This window comes from Quercus lobata, chromosome 10 (genome assembly GCF_001633185.2).
Source record: "Quercus lobata isolate SW786 chromosome 10, ValleyOak3.0 Primary Assembly, whole genome shotgun sequence".
In the NCBI taxonomy this organism is placed as follows: domain Eukaryota; kingdom Viridiplantae; phylum Streptophyta; class Magnoliopsida; order Fagales; family Fagaceae; genus Quercus; species Quercus lobata.
Genome location: NC_044913.1, coordinates 53,314,934 through 53,333,532, shown reverse-complemented (window position 1 = coordinate 53,333,532; position 18,599 = coordinate 53,314,934). Strand labels below are relative to the sequence as shown.

General features: G+C 32.7%; 3 protein-coding genes across 4 annotated transcripts; 1 reads left to right on the top strand and 2 right to left on the bottom strand.

Annotated features, from left to right (window-relative positions):
* The first annotated feature begins 3,810 nt into the window (after window positions 1-3,810).
* LOC115966098 (rapid alkalinization factor-like) lies at window positions 3,811-4,655 on the top strand. Its single transcript, XM_031085441.1, has one exon. It carries the CDS (start codon window positions 4,098-4,100, stop codon window positions 4,452-4,454), a length of 357 nt encoding a protein of 118 aa, XP_030941301.1. The 5' UTR covers window positions 3,811-4,097; the 3' UTR covers window positions 4,455-4,655.
* Window positions 4,656-5,864: 1,209 nt separating this feature from the next.
* On the bottom strand, window positions 5,865-8,835 carry LOC115966090 (heat shock factor-binding protein-like). The gene is made up of 5 exons (XM_031085428.1): window positions 8,720-8,835; window positions 8,223-8,276; window positions 7,308-7,331; window positions 7,198-7,240; window positions 5,865-6,283 (listed from the first exon to the last, which is right to left on the bottom strand). Exons 1-5 carry the CDS (start codon window positions 8,720-8,722, stop codon window positions 6,138-6,140), a joined length of 270 nt encoding a protein of 89 aa, XP_030941288.1. The 5' UTR covers window positions 8,723-8,835; the 3' UTR covers window positions 5,865-6,137.
* Window positions 8,836-11,385: 2,550 nt separating this feature from the next.
* Window positions 11,386-17,635, bottom strand: LOC115962856. Of its 2 annotated transcripts, none has more exons than XM_031081731.1 (8): window positions 17,525-17,635; window positions 17,315-17,433; window positions 16,020-16,063; window positions 15,834-15,919; window positions 15,460-15,568; window positions 13,938-13,951; window positions 12,767-12,868; window positions 11,386-11,668 (listed from the first exon to the last, which is right to left on the bottom strand). In XM_031081731.1, exons 1-8 carry the CDS (start codon window positions 17,573-17,575, stop codon window positions 11,546-11,548), a joined length of 648 nt encoding a protein of 215 aa, XP_030937591.1. In that variant the 5' UTR covers window positions 17,576-17,635; the 3' UTR covers window positions 11,386-11,545. The 2 variants fall into 2 exon arrangements, with proteins under 2 accessions (XP_030937591.1, XP_030937592.1); XM_031081732.1 differs by having other exon boundaries at window positions 11,539-11,668; window positions 12,763-12,868.
* Between the last annotated feature and the right edge of the window lie 964 nt (window positions 17,636-18,599).

Genomic DNA, 18,599 nt, shown 5'->3' with positions numbered 1-18,599 from the left:
CTAGGTTTTGAATTCCTTTTTTTTTTCTTTTGTGGCGGGGGGTGGTGGCCGGGGTGGTACCCAGCTTTAGCATTTGATTTTCTCAAACTGATGATTAAGTTTATGTTGCATGCACCTCTAATATCGATAAGTGGGACAGGCATTCCAGACTAATATGCCTTAGAAATTTTTTGGAATATAAGTATTCTTTGAAGATTTTCAAAGACCAGTATAAATTTAAGGATACCTTTTTCTCACAGTTTGATGTTCTCAGTTCTGAATTGTCTTTTCAGGGCATGCCTGACTGGCAACAAATATTGCAGGAGCTGCCACCATTGGAGGCAATACTAAGCAAGCTAGAAAGAAAGGAAGAGTTTCTTGCATCATCCGAGTCTTACATAACAGAATTTTGAGCCAAGACACATGCCATTTTTTACTCTATAATTGTTATTATAATTTCCATCCCATCCTTGATGATACCACATGAGACCATTTCTATTGTATAATTTTCTACACCCAGGACCCTATAGTTGGTCCTTTGACACTGCTCAAAAATCTTTTACATTCTTTCATTTGTCCTAAACATTAATGTATTATAACTTTTCATAGCAATTTTTGAAAAAGGAGAAGTAGACTGTAGATATTGGTATTTGGAAGTGATATGTGGTCCATCTCTAGGGTTGATAAAAAAAAAAATTGCATACTTGAGTTATGGATCTTGTTGGTTCCATCTATTTATTTTCCTTTAACATCATTGATGACGTTGAAAATTGTCACCAATGGGTCACACCATACTCGCGACTCAAAGCGAACCTGCACAACAAGAATGGTCGAAAGAAAAACCTTTAGAGAGCACCGGTGTGGTGCCGGCCTAACACTCTCCGAAGGTCAAGTCAGAATTCGTCTCTTCACTTCTAGAGCGCTAGAGAGGGTCCATTCATTCTTCCCTCGATTTGCGAGAATATTAGTCCTTTTATAGTGATGGAGAGTTGGCTTTTCTTCTTGACCTCCAGATCTTTCCAATGTGGGACTCTAATACAAGTTCTCCAAAGTATGGTGAGCAAGGATTTCCCTTTCCGGATCATGGGCCCTTACCATGTCTGTCAGCGATGGGCCTTCGAAGCACGTGGAACCATCTTTACACAGGCCCAACAGCTCTAATCCGTCAGGCCCATTAAGGTAGGCCCATCAGACTATATTTTATCATCTTCAATCATCATGTACCACACCGTCACGCTGTTCCTCTTCCCCATGTTTGGATTCTCAAAGAATTTCTTATTTTGGGATTGAATATTTTTGTTTTAAAATAATTTACTCCACAATATATTGATTAAAAAATATGATCTCCAAGTGTTGGTTTTCGAGCAAAGCTTGCTGCTTGTAACCTCTAGGTTCTTGGGGTGTGAATAATATGGATTAATCTCGTCAAACAGTCCTCCCCTGTAGACAAAATTATATTTTGTCACAAGCATACTAAGTTAGTTATATAACAAGCCGATGAATTGAATATCGTGTAATTCAATTTTATACTTCTTTGTTAGTGTTGGTTTCACCAACCTTCTGCATAGTATTTATTAACTTCTGCTGATTTTGTTACAAAAGATACTTTCTTCTTGACTTGAATATAAACTTATTCACCAAGAGTCTTGCAAATTGTAAAGTGCTGACAAGTTGCTGAGGTGTGCAATAAGTTAGGTACCAAAGTCAACAATCACGGCACAGCTAAGTAAAAAAAAAAAAAAAAGCTGAAATGCGCAACAGTGTAAACGTAAACATGAATAATACGTACCCAAACCAACACAGACGCAACTTTAAGCCCATGCTTCTAAATATATTGTCACATGCCTACCACTTCAATTTGCTCACCATTGACCAGTGTTATAAGACAAAATAATTCACAACTTATAAATCGTAATTGGTACATCATTTTTATGTATTGATACCACTTTTATTATATATCATAATTTATTACTCAAAAAAAAAAAATTATAAAATTTTCTATATCACTAGGATTATTGTTCATAAAAACTTAAAACAAACTTTTTTTTAATATCAAACTTGCACTCTCTTTCAATTTTATTGCATTTGCATGAATCAAATTTATGAACCATTTGTTTAGGCTTCAATTATTTGTTTAATAGCATTATAGAAAGACTTGAGAAATGGCATGATGCTTCCAGAAGCCGGTGCTGCATTCAAGGTTTTCAGATTCAACCTGTGATTGTGTGAACACGTTTAGATGACATATATATATATATATATATATATATATTACTGTGCTTTAACTTTAAGTGACTCTAAGTTTTTATAAAAACTTAAGGTTTTTATAGTACTCTTTGCAGCAGATTTTGAGTTATTGACTATTGAGCTTGAAACCAATTCAATTTAAGAGTATTCTATGAAGGGTCTGACTCGGTTTGGTGGTATTTTTCTGATTATAAATAAATAAAAACTCGGTTTGATGGTAAGGATTGCGTAATCAATAAAAATTGCACCTATTTTTTTAATTAATGCGAAAACCTTAAATGCATTGAATTAAAGCTAATAAATCTATTACATGTAATAGTCAATATCATTTTCTTGGTAGGTTTTGAAGAGGCCTGGCATTCAAAGATCCAGCTTTCTTTACATCAATCTTGACAAGTTTGAACTCTTAGAAGAATCATATAAAAATTGATTATGAGCTTTGTAGAAGAAATAAACACCCATGTCACCTTCATTTTTTTCCTTCAATTCTTTTTATTATTATATGTTGGTTAGTTATTATTAATTGGGTCATGTTAAATGATGCCCTTTGGACAATTATTAATAAACTATAATAGAAAAGTTTTGACACCGTTTTCATAAGAAATATAAAAAAGCTATCAACAACATTTATTATTTTATCATTCTCCCAATAAAATGTTTCTAAAAATAGCTAATAAACCAATGTCTTAAGGGTATTGGTTAACATTTTCCTTATTTTTAATATTAGAGTATTATTTTTTTTTAAAAAAAAAACCTAGGATAGCCATGCAGCTGAGGGTGGTTGAATGGTTCATAGCATACTTGCTAATCCTTGAGTAGTCAACTAATGCCTCTAGAGTCTTCTTATAAATTAAGCCACTATCATCCACTTAATTACAGAACTACCATTTCATTATTATTAATTAAGTAAACTTATGTGAGTGGGTGATATGAGAATCAAAAGGGGACCAGCTGAAAATTTCTTGAACTCTCAATTGATTCATTTATTTTGTAATTAAATAGACATATTCCATCTTACATTAAACCAGGAAATAATTATTTTGTACAATTGTGCTATCTTTCATTTAATATTGTATCATAATGGTTGATAATAATGCATTATAATTTTTCTTGCCAATATTGGCTAATTCTATTTAGACAATCATGCAATATTTTCAGAATAAAATTATGATTGAAAATAGCTATTTCTTTATTTATCCTTGTCTATTTCCTTGATAAATTTTCAAGAAGGTTCTTAATGACACTTGCATGAAAACCTAAGAATGATATTTATACCCCCCACCAAAAAAAAAAAAAAAAATTATTATTATATACAAATATTATTCAATTCCAAATTATATAACTTATTAATAGAGAAACATTAGGATAGAACCCTAGATATACAACCACCACAAGGGTGAAATGTTCAAAACATCAAAAGTTCATTGACCTCAAAAGTATATAATTAAAATTAAATAGGAACAATAAAAAAATCAACTGTCTCATTTTTTGTATTCTAATTTTTTTTTTTTTAGAAATATTTTAATCACTTTGTATTCGACCAATTATAATATGTCATGTATTTAAGTAAAGTATAAAATAAAACACTCAAAATGGGACAAATAATTTTTATTCTTAAGAATCTAGAGTAAAAACATAAACATCATTATTAATCACTAATTAATTACACAAGCATGGCATTTTCGTAAATGTCCACAAATGCAATGCCATTCTTTGAGAACCAACTCTACTTAACAACAAATTGCCACCCGCTCTTGTCCCAAGTATCATGCTTATATAGGAGTGTTAACAAATCACAATAGAGAAAGATAGTCAGAATAGCCAAAAGAGAATAAAAACAAGAGCAACATCTAGCTACAACAACAACAACAATGGCTAACTCAACCTCTTTTATCATGGCCTTCTACATGTTACTGATCACAACCCTGATTATGATCTCCTCCACCAACGCAAGCTTGGACCACAGCTTGAGCTGGGTGCCAAGGAAAAACTCAAACCACTGCCAAGGTTCCATTGCTGAGTGCATTGCTGATGGCAATGAATTTGACATGGACTCTGAGATCAACAGGCGCATCTTGGCAACCACTCAGTACATAAGCTATGGAGCACTGCAAAGGAACACTGTGCCATGCTCTCAAAAAGGTGCCTCCTACTACAACTGCAAGGCTGGTGCTGAGGCTAACCCCTATAACCGTGGTTGCAGTGCCATCACTCGATGCCGTAGTTGAAGCTTTTGTTTGTTTGTTTTTGTTCTTTAATTTTCTGCAGGTTTGGTTTCTACTTATTTGTAATATAAGTTTGTAATAAAATGGAGGATTTAGTTAGAAGGGTTCTAGTTCCTCTCTGTTATTGTAGGGTGTCATATTCATGTCTTATAAGTTTTACTTCTTAACAGAACTATATAGAACGATGATTATATATTACTGTTACTTTTATGTTCTTTCACTCTTTTCATTTAATAGTTTCATATATACTTTGATTAACTTAATTTTAAAAAAAATTTGTTGTAATTTATTTGAAAATTTTTAACCTTGCCCTGTTCTTTCAAAATCAGCTCTCAAGTTCCATTTGACTGCCAAGAAAGATGGAGAATCAAATAAACACAGGAAATCTTTCAGGAATCAACTGGTTTAAGATCCCAAGCCTTAATTTATTTGCCTACGACTTTCAGATAATAGGCTAATCCAAACTATATGTATGTACAAGAAGTAAGCAGGTGATACATCTTTTTACTAGATATTTTGATGATGGTCATGGATCCATGAGTTTTCCGAAGCAAGAAACTTGAGCTGAACAGCAAAATTTGCAGTATGGCGAAAATTTTGGTTATAAAGGTTCAAGATTTCTTATAAATTTGCCACCAGAAAATAAGGAGAATTCAACGGGTTCAGGAATATCATAACTGTTGCGTTTGCGTTTGCGTGTGCGTGTGTTTTTGTTTACTTTTTACCATTTGACTTCATTTAAATACGAAAAAGAGAAACATGCATTATTTAATATAAAATATTAGATGTGCCTTAAGTCATGCTCTTAGAAATTAATTCAGTTGCTGTCAGAGAGGAGTTGCTTTCTACAATAGATGAGGGTTTGTTACTGGGTGCTTTGGTGGTCAAAGAAGCAAGGCTTGGATTGAACTGCCCTGGTTGGCACATGTGTTTTCAAATAAGACATCCAAGGTTCAAATTGCCCTGCTACCAAATTATCATAGAGAGATAGAGAGAGAGAGAGAGTTTGGATTGAACCAGTTTCAGCATCCAAGGGAAAGCAAACCAATCAGCAAACACTATAGCTAAGTATGCTCAGAATATTAAGAAATTTGTAGCTTGTATAGAGGACCTTCCTGAATTCGGACCGGAACAACTGAAAAATAATGTAGCTCAAGTGTTTTAATGGGAATGGAAGTTATCTGATTTTCGAAAAAAAAAAAAAAAAGTTGAACACTTCAGCTTACAAAAATCCTAAATTTTATGATTCCCTATGGCCAGTCCCTAAATGTGTGCTTTTCACCATCAAACACAACTATTGTCAAAAGCTGAGCAGACACTTGAGATGGAATTTGAGACGGGTATATTTGAAACATGAAAACTTATAAAGCCAAGTTGAGTAATGTTGAGGAACAGGGCCACTTGCACTGCATGATCGATAAAAATATAATAATAATTGAAACAGATATTCATATTCATAACTTCCCCATTAATGTCAAACGACCAACACATTTCAATGGGGGAGAAAATAACTACTCCCAGCACTGTATTTCTGAAAGAAAAACAGCATTTAACTACAAAAACATATAAGGCACTAAATAATATTCCATAACAGCAGTGTTTTCATTCTCCAGACTAATCGCAGACAAAGAAAGTGGGCATCAAACCAAACTCATCACTCCATGTAAAACATGCACAGCATCAACACTATGCAGAACCTTCCTCTTTCTTCACATCATCTAACTGTGGCTTGGTTGGGGGAACTGGAGATGGAGAGCTCTCCACGCCCATCTCTGCTCGTAGATCGTTGATGCTTTGCTCCAATTCATTTATGCGGCCTCCCATCTCATCAAGTGAGCAGCAGTTAAGGAGACATAAGACCTCATCTTTTACCAGTTTTGCAGAAAAGAAAACAAGTACAATAACATGGTACACAAAAAAAATTTCCAAATATATTTAAATCTGTTGCTTTAGCAAACTGGAAGACAAAACCAGGAACAGAGAGAGACAGGTTCCAACTTATTCTCCCAGTGAAGCTTCCTGCTTGGGTGGCAGGTTGGGTCCTTTTTTTTTTTTTCATAAAATAAATATCCATGCATTTGTGGTCCAATAGCATCATCTGCATGAGAGTGAAGGTTTACTAACACTAATCCCTAGTTCCCTACTGATTATTCTTCCCATATGACCTGTTCATATATCAAATATCCAGAATACGAATGGCCAGAAATCAGGGGCAGAACTAAGTTCAAGCTTTGGAGACCATCAAACTCCCCCCCGCCCCCCTTTTTTTCCCATTCTGGTTTATTGGTAAGGTAACACACATCTAATAGATATTGAACCTATGACATAACATCACCCTCCACCTCATTCTTATAAGATGAGGAGGTGCCATTTGAGCTCATTTTTGAAATGCTTCCCCACATTCAGTGAACCTACTTCTCATATGGCAACCCAAGCTTAAATCACACACAATCCCCTCCCTGCCCCCCCACCCCTTCTTTTTCTTTTAGCTTTTTCACCCAATGCTAAATTCCCAGCTCTGACCCTCAGCCAATAATTAATTGTTCAAAGTAGAAATGATAGGCTACTTTCCTTTACATAAGATTCCTATATGAGAACCAATATTTAGTCTCACAGCAGATTTAAATACATTAGGGAACTTAGTTCATTTGTAGTGTTCCTAGCCTAGAGAAGTTATTCACCATCAAGTTAACAAATACGGCTTATCAACAACAAAAAAATAGTTAACAAATATGGTCAAGGATATTCTTTGTAACAATCGAGTCGGACATTTGTTGGAACCTTGTTTGCTGCAAACAAAATTTTGTTAGTTACAGCAAGACATTAGCTGAACATAAGCTCTATATTGTAACTTACCATCTGCTGCAGAAGATTTTGCACCTGAAAAGTTAATTAAAAAAGCATATCAATAACACCTTAACAAGAAAAATACAAAAAACAATGACAACAGTGAATTAAAAATTCCTCATCCGTGCACAAGCTACACCAATATTTATCTAATTATCATTGACATGCAAATGAATCACCATAGATTTAAGAAGCAAACACTCAAAATCATCAGTAATAACTAAGAACTTCATAGGTTCAACCTCAAAGAATATGCACAGCCAAACAATTTTATACAATTCAAATAGCTCAGACATCCGACTTCATCAGTCACACAACTAATAAGCAAAAAAAATTCATTTTGATCCATTCTTAAGGCCTGATAGAGTCCTTGGGCATCAAAAAGCATGTAAGTATTAAAATGACAGCATTTATTTTTGGGAAAATTACGAATTAACTCCCATTTGGAAACCATCACTAAACCTTCTAGTAGTTTGGAGAAAAATGAAATTGTCATACTTTCCATCCTAATTGACGGACTCTTGCAAATGATCAACAGAAGCCTAAAATCTAGTATTAAACACCATTTACAGCCAAAAAGACATGCAGCCAATTTTGCAAACACTCAAAAATAAAACCAATTTCTACTACTACTACTTACCCACATGCAAACACTTCACATCCAAGATACTTAAATCCGTGTTTTCATCTCTCACACGCACATCACATGTAAGAATCCATAAATCACAACAACAAAGCATTGGTTCCAACACTACAGGGTCAAACAGTTATTGATCCTCACATGTGAAAAAAACTAATTGGGTTTGTTCACATTCGTTCTTCTCCGTCCTATTCTATCTAAAATTCGGTAAGCACACTATACTATATATAATACGACAGATTTAGTAACCTTTTGCATTATTCAGAGAATGTAGAGGAACTTACAAAAACAGTCATATCAGCAGTGCTTTGCTTAGGATCTTCCCCATCATGTCCATCCTGCCAAAAAAAAAAAAAACCCTACATGAATGAAACAGAATCATCTCCTTCACAAAAGCTTGAATAAAAAAATACATGACCCAAAACAAAAATTCAACCCATCACCAATTTCTTCAAGCACTTGCATAGAGATTAATCCAAAACCAATAATAAATAAACAATTCCAAGATTTCAAAGCATGTCCCCTAACATATATAATGGATAAATTGCACATATAAAACTACATTACACACACGAATTAACCCTAAATTCTGCATTTTTGTGTGTGTGTTGTATAGTAGTGAAAATTGCTTGTTCGTGGAGAATAGATCTAAATGCTTTTGTGAAATCACATTTTGGTACAAAATATTAGTGTTGAAATTCTTGAAACCCTAACTATACCTAAATACACCACAAAAATTAACATACAGAAATGATAGAGAGTGAAATCAAGAAAGGCATACCATTTTTTCTTTTTTTTCGTTCGGAGGTGAAGCCGTGTGGGTGCGTGGTCCGTACAGCAGCTACAATGGTTCGCGTTGTGGGAGTGGGAGTGGGAGCGCCAGAGAAGAATGAAACAAAAATGGTTCGGGTTAAAATGTGTGCGTGCGTGCGCTAATCTCAAATTGGCCCCCTTCTTTTGCTACAATTACATCAAATGCCATTCTTTCAGAATTTTTTTTTTTTTTTTTTGGAATTAAATTAGAGCATTTGCATCAATCATTTGCGAAATAGAAAAAATTGCTCCACTTTTACACATTTAATTCAACTGAAGTTAAAAATGTGTAAATTTGTAAAGTTGCTACAATTATTGTGTAAATTTATATCGATATTATTTATTTTGCATATAATTTTTTATTATTTCTTTACGTATCTCGAGATTAAAAGAAAAAAGTAAATGATGGTTATTATTTGTGAAATTTTTTTTTTTTAAATTATGAAAATTTGATATTTTAATGTTATGTAGTGTAAAATAAAAAATCTAATGTATGATATTTTGAACAGTGAATATATAAAATAGAAAAATTAAGTTTTTATGTTGAAATAAATGAAATTTTTTGCACAAACTGATGTGAATGCTTTTACATATACCTCCTATAGAATAACCCTCATTTTGAGTTTTGAGAAAATTAAAAAATTAGATTTTTCCGATAATAATAGGAGCATAATATTCTAAATTTTGAAGAAAAAAAAAAAATCTATTAACCAAACCCTAATCACGATTTGGTGACAAACAAATAATATTTCACCTAAAAATATTTCTAATCATGGTTAGGTTTGATTGAGGGAATCTTATCAAAGTTTGGGATAAGTTTGATTTTGTAAAATTAACCCTTTATGTGGCTTAGGATTAATTTTATTTTAGACTAAAATAAAAATTATACCCCTAAAATTTGGAGTAATTTTGATTTTTCCCTTTAAAATTTCAAAATTTTGATATGTTCCCTTAACATTAGATATCAACTAAATTTGCTCCATTCTATGCATGAATATTACATTAGACAGTAAAATTACTAACTTGTTATACAAAATCCTCCCAACTCTCGATCCAACCTCAACTTCCCATGCTAATAGGTACTCTAATTTCACACCCAAAAAAAAAAAAAAAAAGATTACTACGACAAATAGGTGTCAGGATATGAATTAAAAGCAGGCAAGTCAAAACATCAATTTGTCAACTACCAATCTTGAAGGAGCTTCTTACATCACATTGTTCTTGCAGACCAATGGCCAAATCAATAACATGAACAACTTACTAGTTACTAGTAATTCCTCAAAGCATTGGTTAACAATTCAGTTAAAGAAAGTTTTTATGGAAAAAATAATAATAATTAATGTTTTGACAGTTTTTTTTATTTCCCATAAAATAGATTGTTAATCAATGCTCTAAAGACACTTGTTAGCATTTCCCTAAATAATTTCAACCATACAACGAAAATGTGTACATCACAAAACTTCCCTTCTTGTTAAGCATTAGACCTAAATTCAAATCACAACTTTAGAAGCTCCTCGTATTAAAGTCATTGGAACTTTCATTGATCTCTTTTCCTTTTATTTTTTTGAAGGGCTTCTTTGAACATCAATAAGCTTAACTAATATAAGTACATAGTAAATACTAAACTCCATGGTCATTTTTGTCTTTTTAGCCTTAGCACTTTTTCATTACTCAACCAAATTTGAAGCCATATGGGCATATATATTTATATGAGGTAATCCACTCAGATAATTGAAACTTTGAAAGCAATGCTAGGAGCGCCATTGTGTTCAAATTTCAAATCTTTCGGCCTTAAAAATAAAAAGTAATGAATGATACGGGAACAGTAAAGGGGACTGGGCCTACTAAAGAATAAAAAATAAATAAAGGGGACTAGGGAGAGACGACTATAAGGCAAAGTGGACCCCGAAGAGAGTCAAAATGCCCATTGTTTATCGGTAAGAATAATAATACATAAACCCAGCCCATATGAAAGCCTGAACTTTAGCCCCAAAGAGAAAGAATTAAAAGCAAAAACCTTCATCATAAATACTAAAAAATTCAACCAAAACAAAAACAAAAAACAACCAACTCAGATTAATAATGTCACTCCAAGCTAAGTACTTCATAATTCATAATGTAACAAATAACTAGAAATAGATCAATAATAATCCCAATCTAGTCTTCTATATACCAAGCATCCTAAGACTTTCCATCCAAGAGAGTATAACTTGAAAATAAAAGGACCCTTAACCATTCCAAAATCATTTTTAACAAGTTTACCATACGGGACCTGTGCTTTATAGGTTTTTTTTCTAACTTGTAGACTCCACCAAGGTTCAGTCCTTAAGCAAATCCAAATCCAACTATGTAAACTTGCTATACACACCCCTAATTTAATGAAGAATTGAGAATAAAATTAAAGAAATATATTTTTTCTTCTTTTTTGGAGTATGAGTGTTAAGAATCATCCTCCCTAATGCATTGTAATCCCATTTGAAATTTTTGAAGGAGAATGATTGCTTGCGTCAGAGTGATCGGTAGCATCCCCTTTATAGATTGAAGGGGCACTACTTGTATATGTTATGCTTCATTATCAAGCTTTTTGTCTTTTGATCCTAATGTTTTATCTAGACTGCTTATTGTTTATACGAATTGCAATGAAAGCCCTGGCTGAGTCCCTGCTCTATATAAATATTGAAGAAGGAATTGGCCACCTTTCAGTTTAAACGAGTTTTGTTTGTATACAAGTTCCTTCCATAATCTAAACAAAGATATACAATATCCGAATGAGAAATCAAAATTTACATAATGTTCAGTTCATTTCTTGAAGCTGAATGACTACGTCAAAGCTGAATTTTTGACCTGCCTCAAATGTGGCTTCAAGATCTTCGAAGCTCTGCTCAACTCTCAAGTCTTTGCTGACTTTTAAACCTTCCTGCAATAATTTAAAAGCACAGAACTAAATTTAGGCTCCGTGGGATTGTACATAACACAAAATCTCGATAGCCAAGAGAATGGGGTAGTCGTGTTGTTGGATGATGCATGACTAGGAATAGAGATTAGGCATCAATGTAAGTGAAGTACATGAACAATGATTTAAATGATGGAAGAAACATTACACTTCATCATGGCTGTGTTCTTTTGTAACAATCAGTTAATGCACTGATGTAACAATTATACATGGCATATACAAGAAAGCTTGGTTAAGCAGTTAGTCAACAATTGTCAAGAGTGTTTAGTTACAAAGTAGATAACCTAAGCCACCTGACTTTGCACCTATGAAGTATGAACAACAAAGTCTACGAAGTTAAGAGGTCTTTGATTGAAAGTAAACACTATTTAGTTTAGAACTGAGTTTTCTTCCGATAGCAATCTTGAAGAGTTGTTAGCAATCTTCCGATACAAATTTACAATAATGCTATTATTATCCTTTACATTGACCACCCACTCATTGATCATTTCATCCCTCATAATGTTTAATGGCAAGACAGGTCCTCTATGTTCAAACCATGCACAAGCTATTAAGGATAACATTCCAGGCACAAAATCAAACTACAATACACAATGTTCTAGTTTCCATTACGAAATGCAACTTTTGAATTTTTATAACAATTCTGGAACTTTTGATATTGGAAAAGATAAACTTGGTTTAAAACTTATGATGGTTCCAATGTTGAAATCATATCTTTTTTTTTTTTTTTTTTTTTTTTGGGTCAATAGTTTGAAACCTTGAATTTTTACGATTTGGTGTCTTTTTGGTATGGTTGTATAAATCACCCCCTTTGGCACTCCTTTAATAATATTACTTACTTATCCAAAAAAAAAAAAAAAAAATTTGAAACCATGATTTCAATTTCCTACCATCAAATGCAGGCATTTGAAAGCATTCACCTACTATTATCAAGCACATTAATGAAGCTAACATATTGAAGTAAATAGAGAGCATTGTCTAGATAAAGGAGACAAAAGAAAAATAAGTAAAATATCATGTAATTTAAATAAATATAAAAATAAAATAAAATATCATACCTACCTTTTCTACATATTCAGCTATGGTAGAGTTAATCACCTCCTTGATTACTTGCTCGTAAACTTTAGAAGGTCCAAGGACCTCTAACAGAATGTCTTTTGGTATCTGCTAGACACAAAAAAGGTATAATGCAACCCCCGCCACAGTCAACAAAATTCTGCATCCATTATGCTTGTGTCTGTTTGTGTGCTATGTATATCAATCCACGTAAACATATATAATTGTGTTAATACAGATCTTTCTCTCTTACACACACTGAGACACAGACACATGCATGCATTTCTATCTGTGTTCATGGGAGTGTCCCATTGTGCATGCATCTCCATTGGATGGTGTAGATGGATGCAACCACATGGATAAGATAAAAGTTATCATAACAGATTCAAAGGAGCCATAAATAAAACAAGAGAGCTTCCAACCGACACGGCCATGGTTGCATTTGAAGAATAATAACTTTCAAACACAAATCATACTGTGGGGAGAGAGATAGAGGAAGGAGAAGAAGAGTATAAGTTATAAAATCAAAATGGAAAAAACTCTAATGGTTTCATTTAAAGAAGAACCACTTCTAAACACTGGAAAAAAAGATAGTACAATAGAAGGGGAAAAAGAGAGAGAGAGAGAATTAGTCCCATTACCCAAGCAGTTGATATTGGTTGAGTAAAGGAATTACCCTCAATCTCACTCTCAGTTCACCTAATTGTAAAAATTAAAGGTGTTTCTAGTAGCTTGGTAAGCATATGAATTAATGTTTAGATAATGAGCCATACTATATTAGGAAAGAAATTTTTTTTTTTTCTATTTCTGGTCAGGAGGGAGAGATAATCTCAAAAGATTTCATTGATAGGTAACAGACACACACATATATAGATTTTCAACAAACAAAATTTGATATGCCACACACACACACATATATAGATTTTCAACTAACAAAACTTGATATGCCAGATATTTTCCCCAACCAACCCTTTTCCAAGCCTTTATCTGTAAGATGCATCAGGCATGCATCATGTGTTGCTGGTTGTGGTTGGGGTTGATGATGTGTGTCAAGAATGCCACAGTGAGACATCCTTCACTTACACTTGAAAACCATTTCCCAATTGGATTACTAATCACAATAAGTTAAACAAGTTGATTGCAGGTTGCAGCAGAATCAAAGTACACAGAAACTTACATTTGGTGTTTTTCCTGAGTTGTCAAATGGTTTGTCCAAGACAAAATAGCCAAGGGAAGAAATCATGAAAAGAAAATGTTAGAGTTATATTCATAGGAGGAAACCAAAAAAAGAAATGTGGTAGATGAAATATATATATATATATATATATATATATTTACAAAATCATTTCCTAACTTATATCGTTTAGACAATTTATATTAGCAGTCAAATTGACAGTGTTCAAGCATTCAGAAAAGGATGAACTAAATATCTCTGTTCGTGTTGCTTTTATTTTTCAATCCAAGTTTACACAAGAACTCCCTCTTGTGGCAAAGAACTCTGGAAAGAGTGCGATAATCAACCGAAGAGAACAAGAGAGACTACTGCTAGAAAATGTCAATGAACAATGGAGATGAGGCAATTGCCTTGCTATGCTTGTGAGCCTGTCTCTATTTCACGTTCTAGCCCTTTTGTCAATGTTTTTATTTTTGGAAGTTACTAGTACTAATGATGATTTGAAGACATTTTTTTTCCTAAACTAGACTTGTATCCATTCTCAAACTTATATGTTTTACCATATTTGATAAATGATAATAACTCCCAGTATTCAGTTATCATTTTTAAAGCTCTGTTAAATACAGTCCATAATTTCTAAGCTTCAACTCTCAATAAATTATTATAATGTGTATAGATTACATCAACCATGTCACTTAAAGAACACAGATAGTCAACAAAAGTCATGGTCGAAGCAACAAACAGTACCAATATTGGAGGACACAATGGTCTGATATTTTTAATTGCCTATTAGAGGAGTAATTTCTCAAACTGCATGCACCTAAGAACACAGAAGTGGTACCAAGATGTGCATGGTTAGAGCATGTGGAGGCCCTCCATAAAAACCACAAGTACATGGAGTGCTGCTCTAAACTAGTCAACCACAACAAAGGATAGTTAAATAGTCATTAAATTATTGGAAGCCACTTCTATTGACTACCGTAACTCTTCATAGATGACCATATGCAGTTAGAAAACAAAATCAAAAACAAAAAACAAAAAATATAAGGGTATGTTTGGTAACTGTTTTTTTTCCTTATTTTCTGTTTCCAAAAATAATTTTCTATTTTTGAAACTAAAAAACTTGTTTGGCAATCCAAAATGAACAGAAAACAAAAACTGTTCTCAAAACTCAAATTGTGAAGGAAACTGAAAACATATAAAAGGCTGTTTTCAGTTTCTAATTTTCAAAAGTCAATGAAAACATGCATTTACCTTAATGAATGTGTCTCATTTAATGAGTTAGTATTAGAGTTCAAATCCTAGTAACAACATATTTTAGTATTTTCTATTTTTTTCTTCAAAAAACTATTTTTTTTTTTTTAATTTCAATTAACCAAACATGTTTTTTATTTCAAAAATACAAGAAAATTGTTTTTTCTTTATATTCCCCAAAACAAGTTTTTGAAAATAGAAAACAAAAACTGTTACCAAACATAACCTAAGCTTCTCCATGATAAAATATACATCAAATTGAAAATCTTACCTCCTTTTACCCTTCGAAAGCCGGGTATTGGCTGTGCTGCAGCAACCATTTTGTCAAAAACATTGTCAAAAATTGCCTGAGTTTTGGCACCAAAAATCTCAACACTTATCTGGTGGCAAAAATTACAATATAATTTGTGGTCAAAACCTCAACACTTATCTGGTAGTAAAATTTACAAATACCATTTATTGTCAAAGTTCAATAATTGCAAAATGCAAAGACCATTTATGAACATATGCATTGCAAATTTGTCAATCCACCAACAAAAAAAAATAAACAGAACAAAGGTGATCTCTATAACAATATGGGAATAGATGTCTTCATATCATCATTAATACTACTAACTACCAAAAATAAAAACCATTTTAGCATACCTTTAGTTCTCTACCCTTACTAGTACTCGTGGCAGCAACAGAAAAATCATCAAACTGAGAAGAAGAAACTCCAACATCTTTGACACCTAAAAAGTAGCACAAACCATTATCGTGCAGAATAGTTAATAATATCATTAGGAAGAAGCTCAACGGTACATTTTGGAGGAGAATAAATTGGATCTGCACCTGATATTACAGCACAAACAGCAGGATGATATTTATGAATTCTCCTGTAAAGTGAAAGGGAAACATGAAGATCAAATAAGGAATACATGTGGAATTTTTCAGTACTAAAAATGACTGGAATTGATACATTAAACGACACATTTTTTGCAAGACCTCATACAATATATATATATATATATGTCCCGAATAATTTAAACTAGTCTATAGTACTTATGAAGCACTTAAAAATAAGTCCATTTTAAACAGAGACATTGAAGAACTCCAATCAATGACCTCAATCTCAATTGTTATGGTGATGCACTAATGCCTCCCTATTATATACTACCAACTTCTTCATCCAAAATATAATCTAAGCCACAATGGATTGACATTTTTCCATGGTACATCCAATCTCCTCTTAAGTCCCCCCCCCCCCCCCCCAAAAAAAAAAAAAAAAAAAAAAGTGAATTACACTAAATTCCCTCATGATTTATCAAAATGACCCTCCCCCCTTGAGGTTTTTAAAAATGCAACAAATAAGTCTATGCCCTCTAACATTACTACCCTAATTAGAATATTCCATTTTTTTTTTTAAGAAGAGTCTCACTCATTTGTACAAACCTCAACCATTTATAAAATCTCAAGGGAGAAGAGTGTCACTTTGTCCATAGTTTGTGTTTGGGTAGGCTTTATTTATTTATTTTTTTTTAAAGGCATATTCTGTTAAAAGTCAGGCATAGACTTATCCATTGCATTAATGGTATGTTTGGATGGCAGGATTTGGGCACATAGATTTGCAGTTTGATGATTAAAATCCAAATACCTTGTTTGGATAGTTTACGAAGGTCAAGTATTTGGAATTCACAAATCCGTCAAGGATTTTAAACCTTAAAATCCTTGAATTTGAAATAACTTCTAAACCCATAGAATTTTAAAAATCCAAATGACATACTTAAATATTTATGGATTTGGAATTAAGGCATTTCAGACCCGTCACTTTAAAATTCAAGTATCCAAACGCAACCTTAAAGAAACTTCAAAAACCTCAAGGTTGGAGTTTCAGTATCATTTCATTAATCCTCAAAAAAGTTTGCTGTAATTTAACTATTAAAAAAAAAAAAAATTATGACAAATGAGTTTGCATATAATACATTTTTTAACAACCAAAATACATAAATTGCTTTATCATACCCCCCAAAAAAAAAAAAAAACTGTATTATTTTGGGGTGTGCCAAAACATTATTCACTTTGAAATATCAATAAGCATAACTTAATGATTTTAAACTAAAGAAGACAAAGTTGAAAACTTTTTATACCTTTTCATTTGATGTGGAGCGTCATATCTGAAATGAGGTGAAAAACGCAAGCTTCCGGGAGTAAAGCCGTTTAATACTGCTTGCTTGTGTTTGTGTTTGTGTTTGTGACTTACTGTTATCTGTACCCAAAACTCCAATTTGTGAAGTAAGTAATAAATTATATACCATTAGAATGTAATGAAAAGTTAGAGGAGAGAGAGAGGAACCAACCTTTGGATTTAAAGCTAAGAAGAGAGAATTAACGGCTATTCCTATTTCCATTATTATCTTCAATTCTTCTCTCTATCTCTCCCTTGGGTTTTTGGCTCCCAGAAAAAGAGACCGTGGTGGAAATGACGACGTTGTGGCGTTAGGAAGTAAAAACGATGGCGTTTCTTTGTAACAAAACAGTATCATGTTTGAATCGTCCGAATAAGATTTTATTTTCTCAATTTAATTTAACAATGTAATAACTAATAACCACTAGTAACTACTGCATCAATTTTCTAAAACTAAAAAAAAAAAAAAAAACTATCACATCATTAAAATTTTTTTTTTTTTTTTGAGGGACAAACATCATTTAATAATTAAAGTAATCCTTTGGGATCAATTTTTAATAATATGATATTAGATATATAATTTATACTCTAATCCATAAAAATGTATTTGCACAAAATCCTTATACGTTTTCTTTAGATTTATTACCTGGACAAAAAGTATACATATATAAAATAAAATATCTACACAATTCCTTAATTGGTGACTTGGTGCACTTTAAACCTCTCAATTAACTTCAACCATGTAATTGTATTTACTAATAAATCACATAGTTGAATTAGTTTTTCTTGAAAAATATAACATCCCTTTTGTATATATTTTTTAATTAAATTAAGTGGTTGTATTTCATTCTAAAAAAAAAAAAAGTGGTTGTATTCAATTGTAAACCTAAGATACACTTAAATAATTTTATCTAATTTTTGTCCATAAAATATTAAACAAGGTATTGTATTTTAGTCTTTTTTGATTCCTCTCAAGTATGCGTTGCCTTGAACATGCCACCTTCACTAGATCATAAATAGAGATCAAAACCCCATGTAAAAGGAGTACAAACAAAGTCACTCTATCTATTCTATTCCTAGTAGTTGATAATGGCAACAAGCTTTTCACCAAAAATTCTTACCAATATCTTCTTGGTATTGGTCGTAACCGCGGCCATGTATGCAGCCAAAGCTACGGACCATAAAGAAACCAAGCTATCCTTTTACCTTCATGACATCGCAGCCTTCGGCGACCCCAAAGCCACGAC

Bases quoted from the DNA above. Each gene is read 5' to 3' on its own strand.
- LOC115966098 (XM_031085441.1), top strand. From the start codon at position 4,098: ATGGCTAACTCAACCTCTTTTATCATGGCCTTCTACATGTTACTGATC.
- LOC115962856 (XM_031081731.1), bottom strand. From the start codon at position 17,575: ATGGAAATAGGAATAGCCGTTAATTCTCTCTTCTTAGCTTTAAATCCA. The intron at 17,434-17,524 runs GTTGGTTCCTCT...TTTTGGGTACAG, and splicing joins TCTTAGCTTTAAATCCAAAG to ATAACAGTAAGTCACAAACA. The intron at 16,064-17,314 runs GTATAAAAAGTT...TTCACTTTACAG, and splicing joins GCTCCACATCAAATGAAAAG to GAGAATTCATAAATATCATC.
- LOC115966090 (XM_031085428.1), bottom strand. The intron at 7,332-8,222 runs GTAAGTTCCTCT...TTAACTTTTCAG, and splicing joins CTGCTGATATGACTGTTTTT to GTGCAAAATCTTCTGCAGCA. The intron at 6,284-7,197 runs ATATCCTTGACC...ACTGCTGCTCAC, and splicing joins CGACTCGATTGTTACAAAGA to TTGATGAGATGGGAGGCCGC.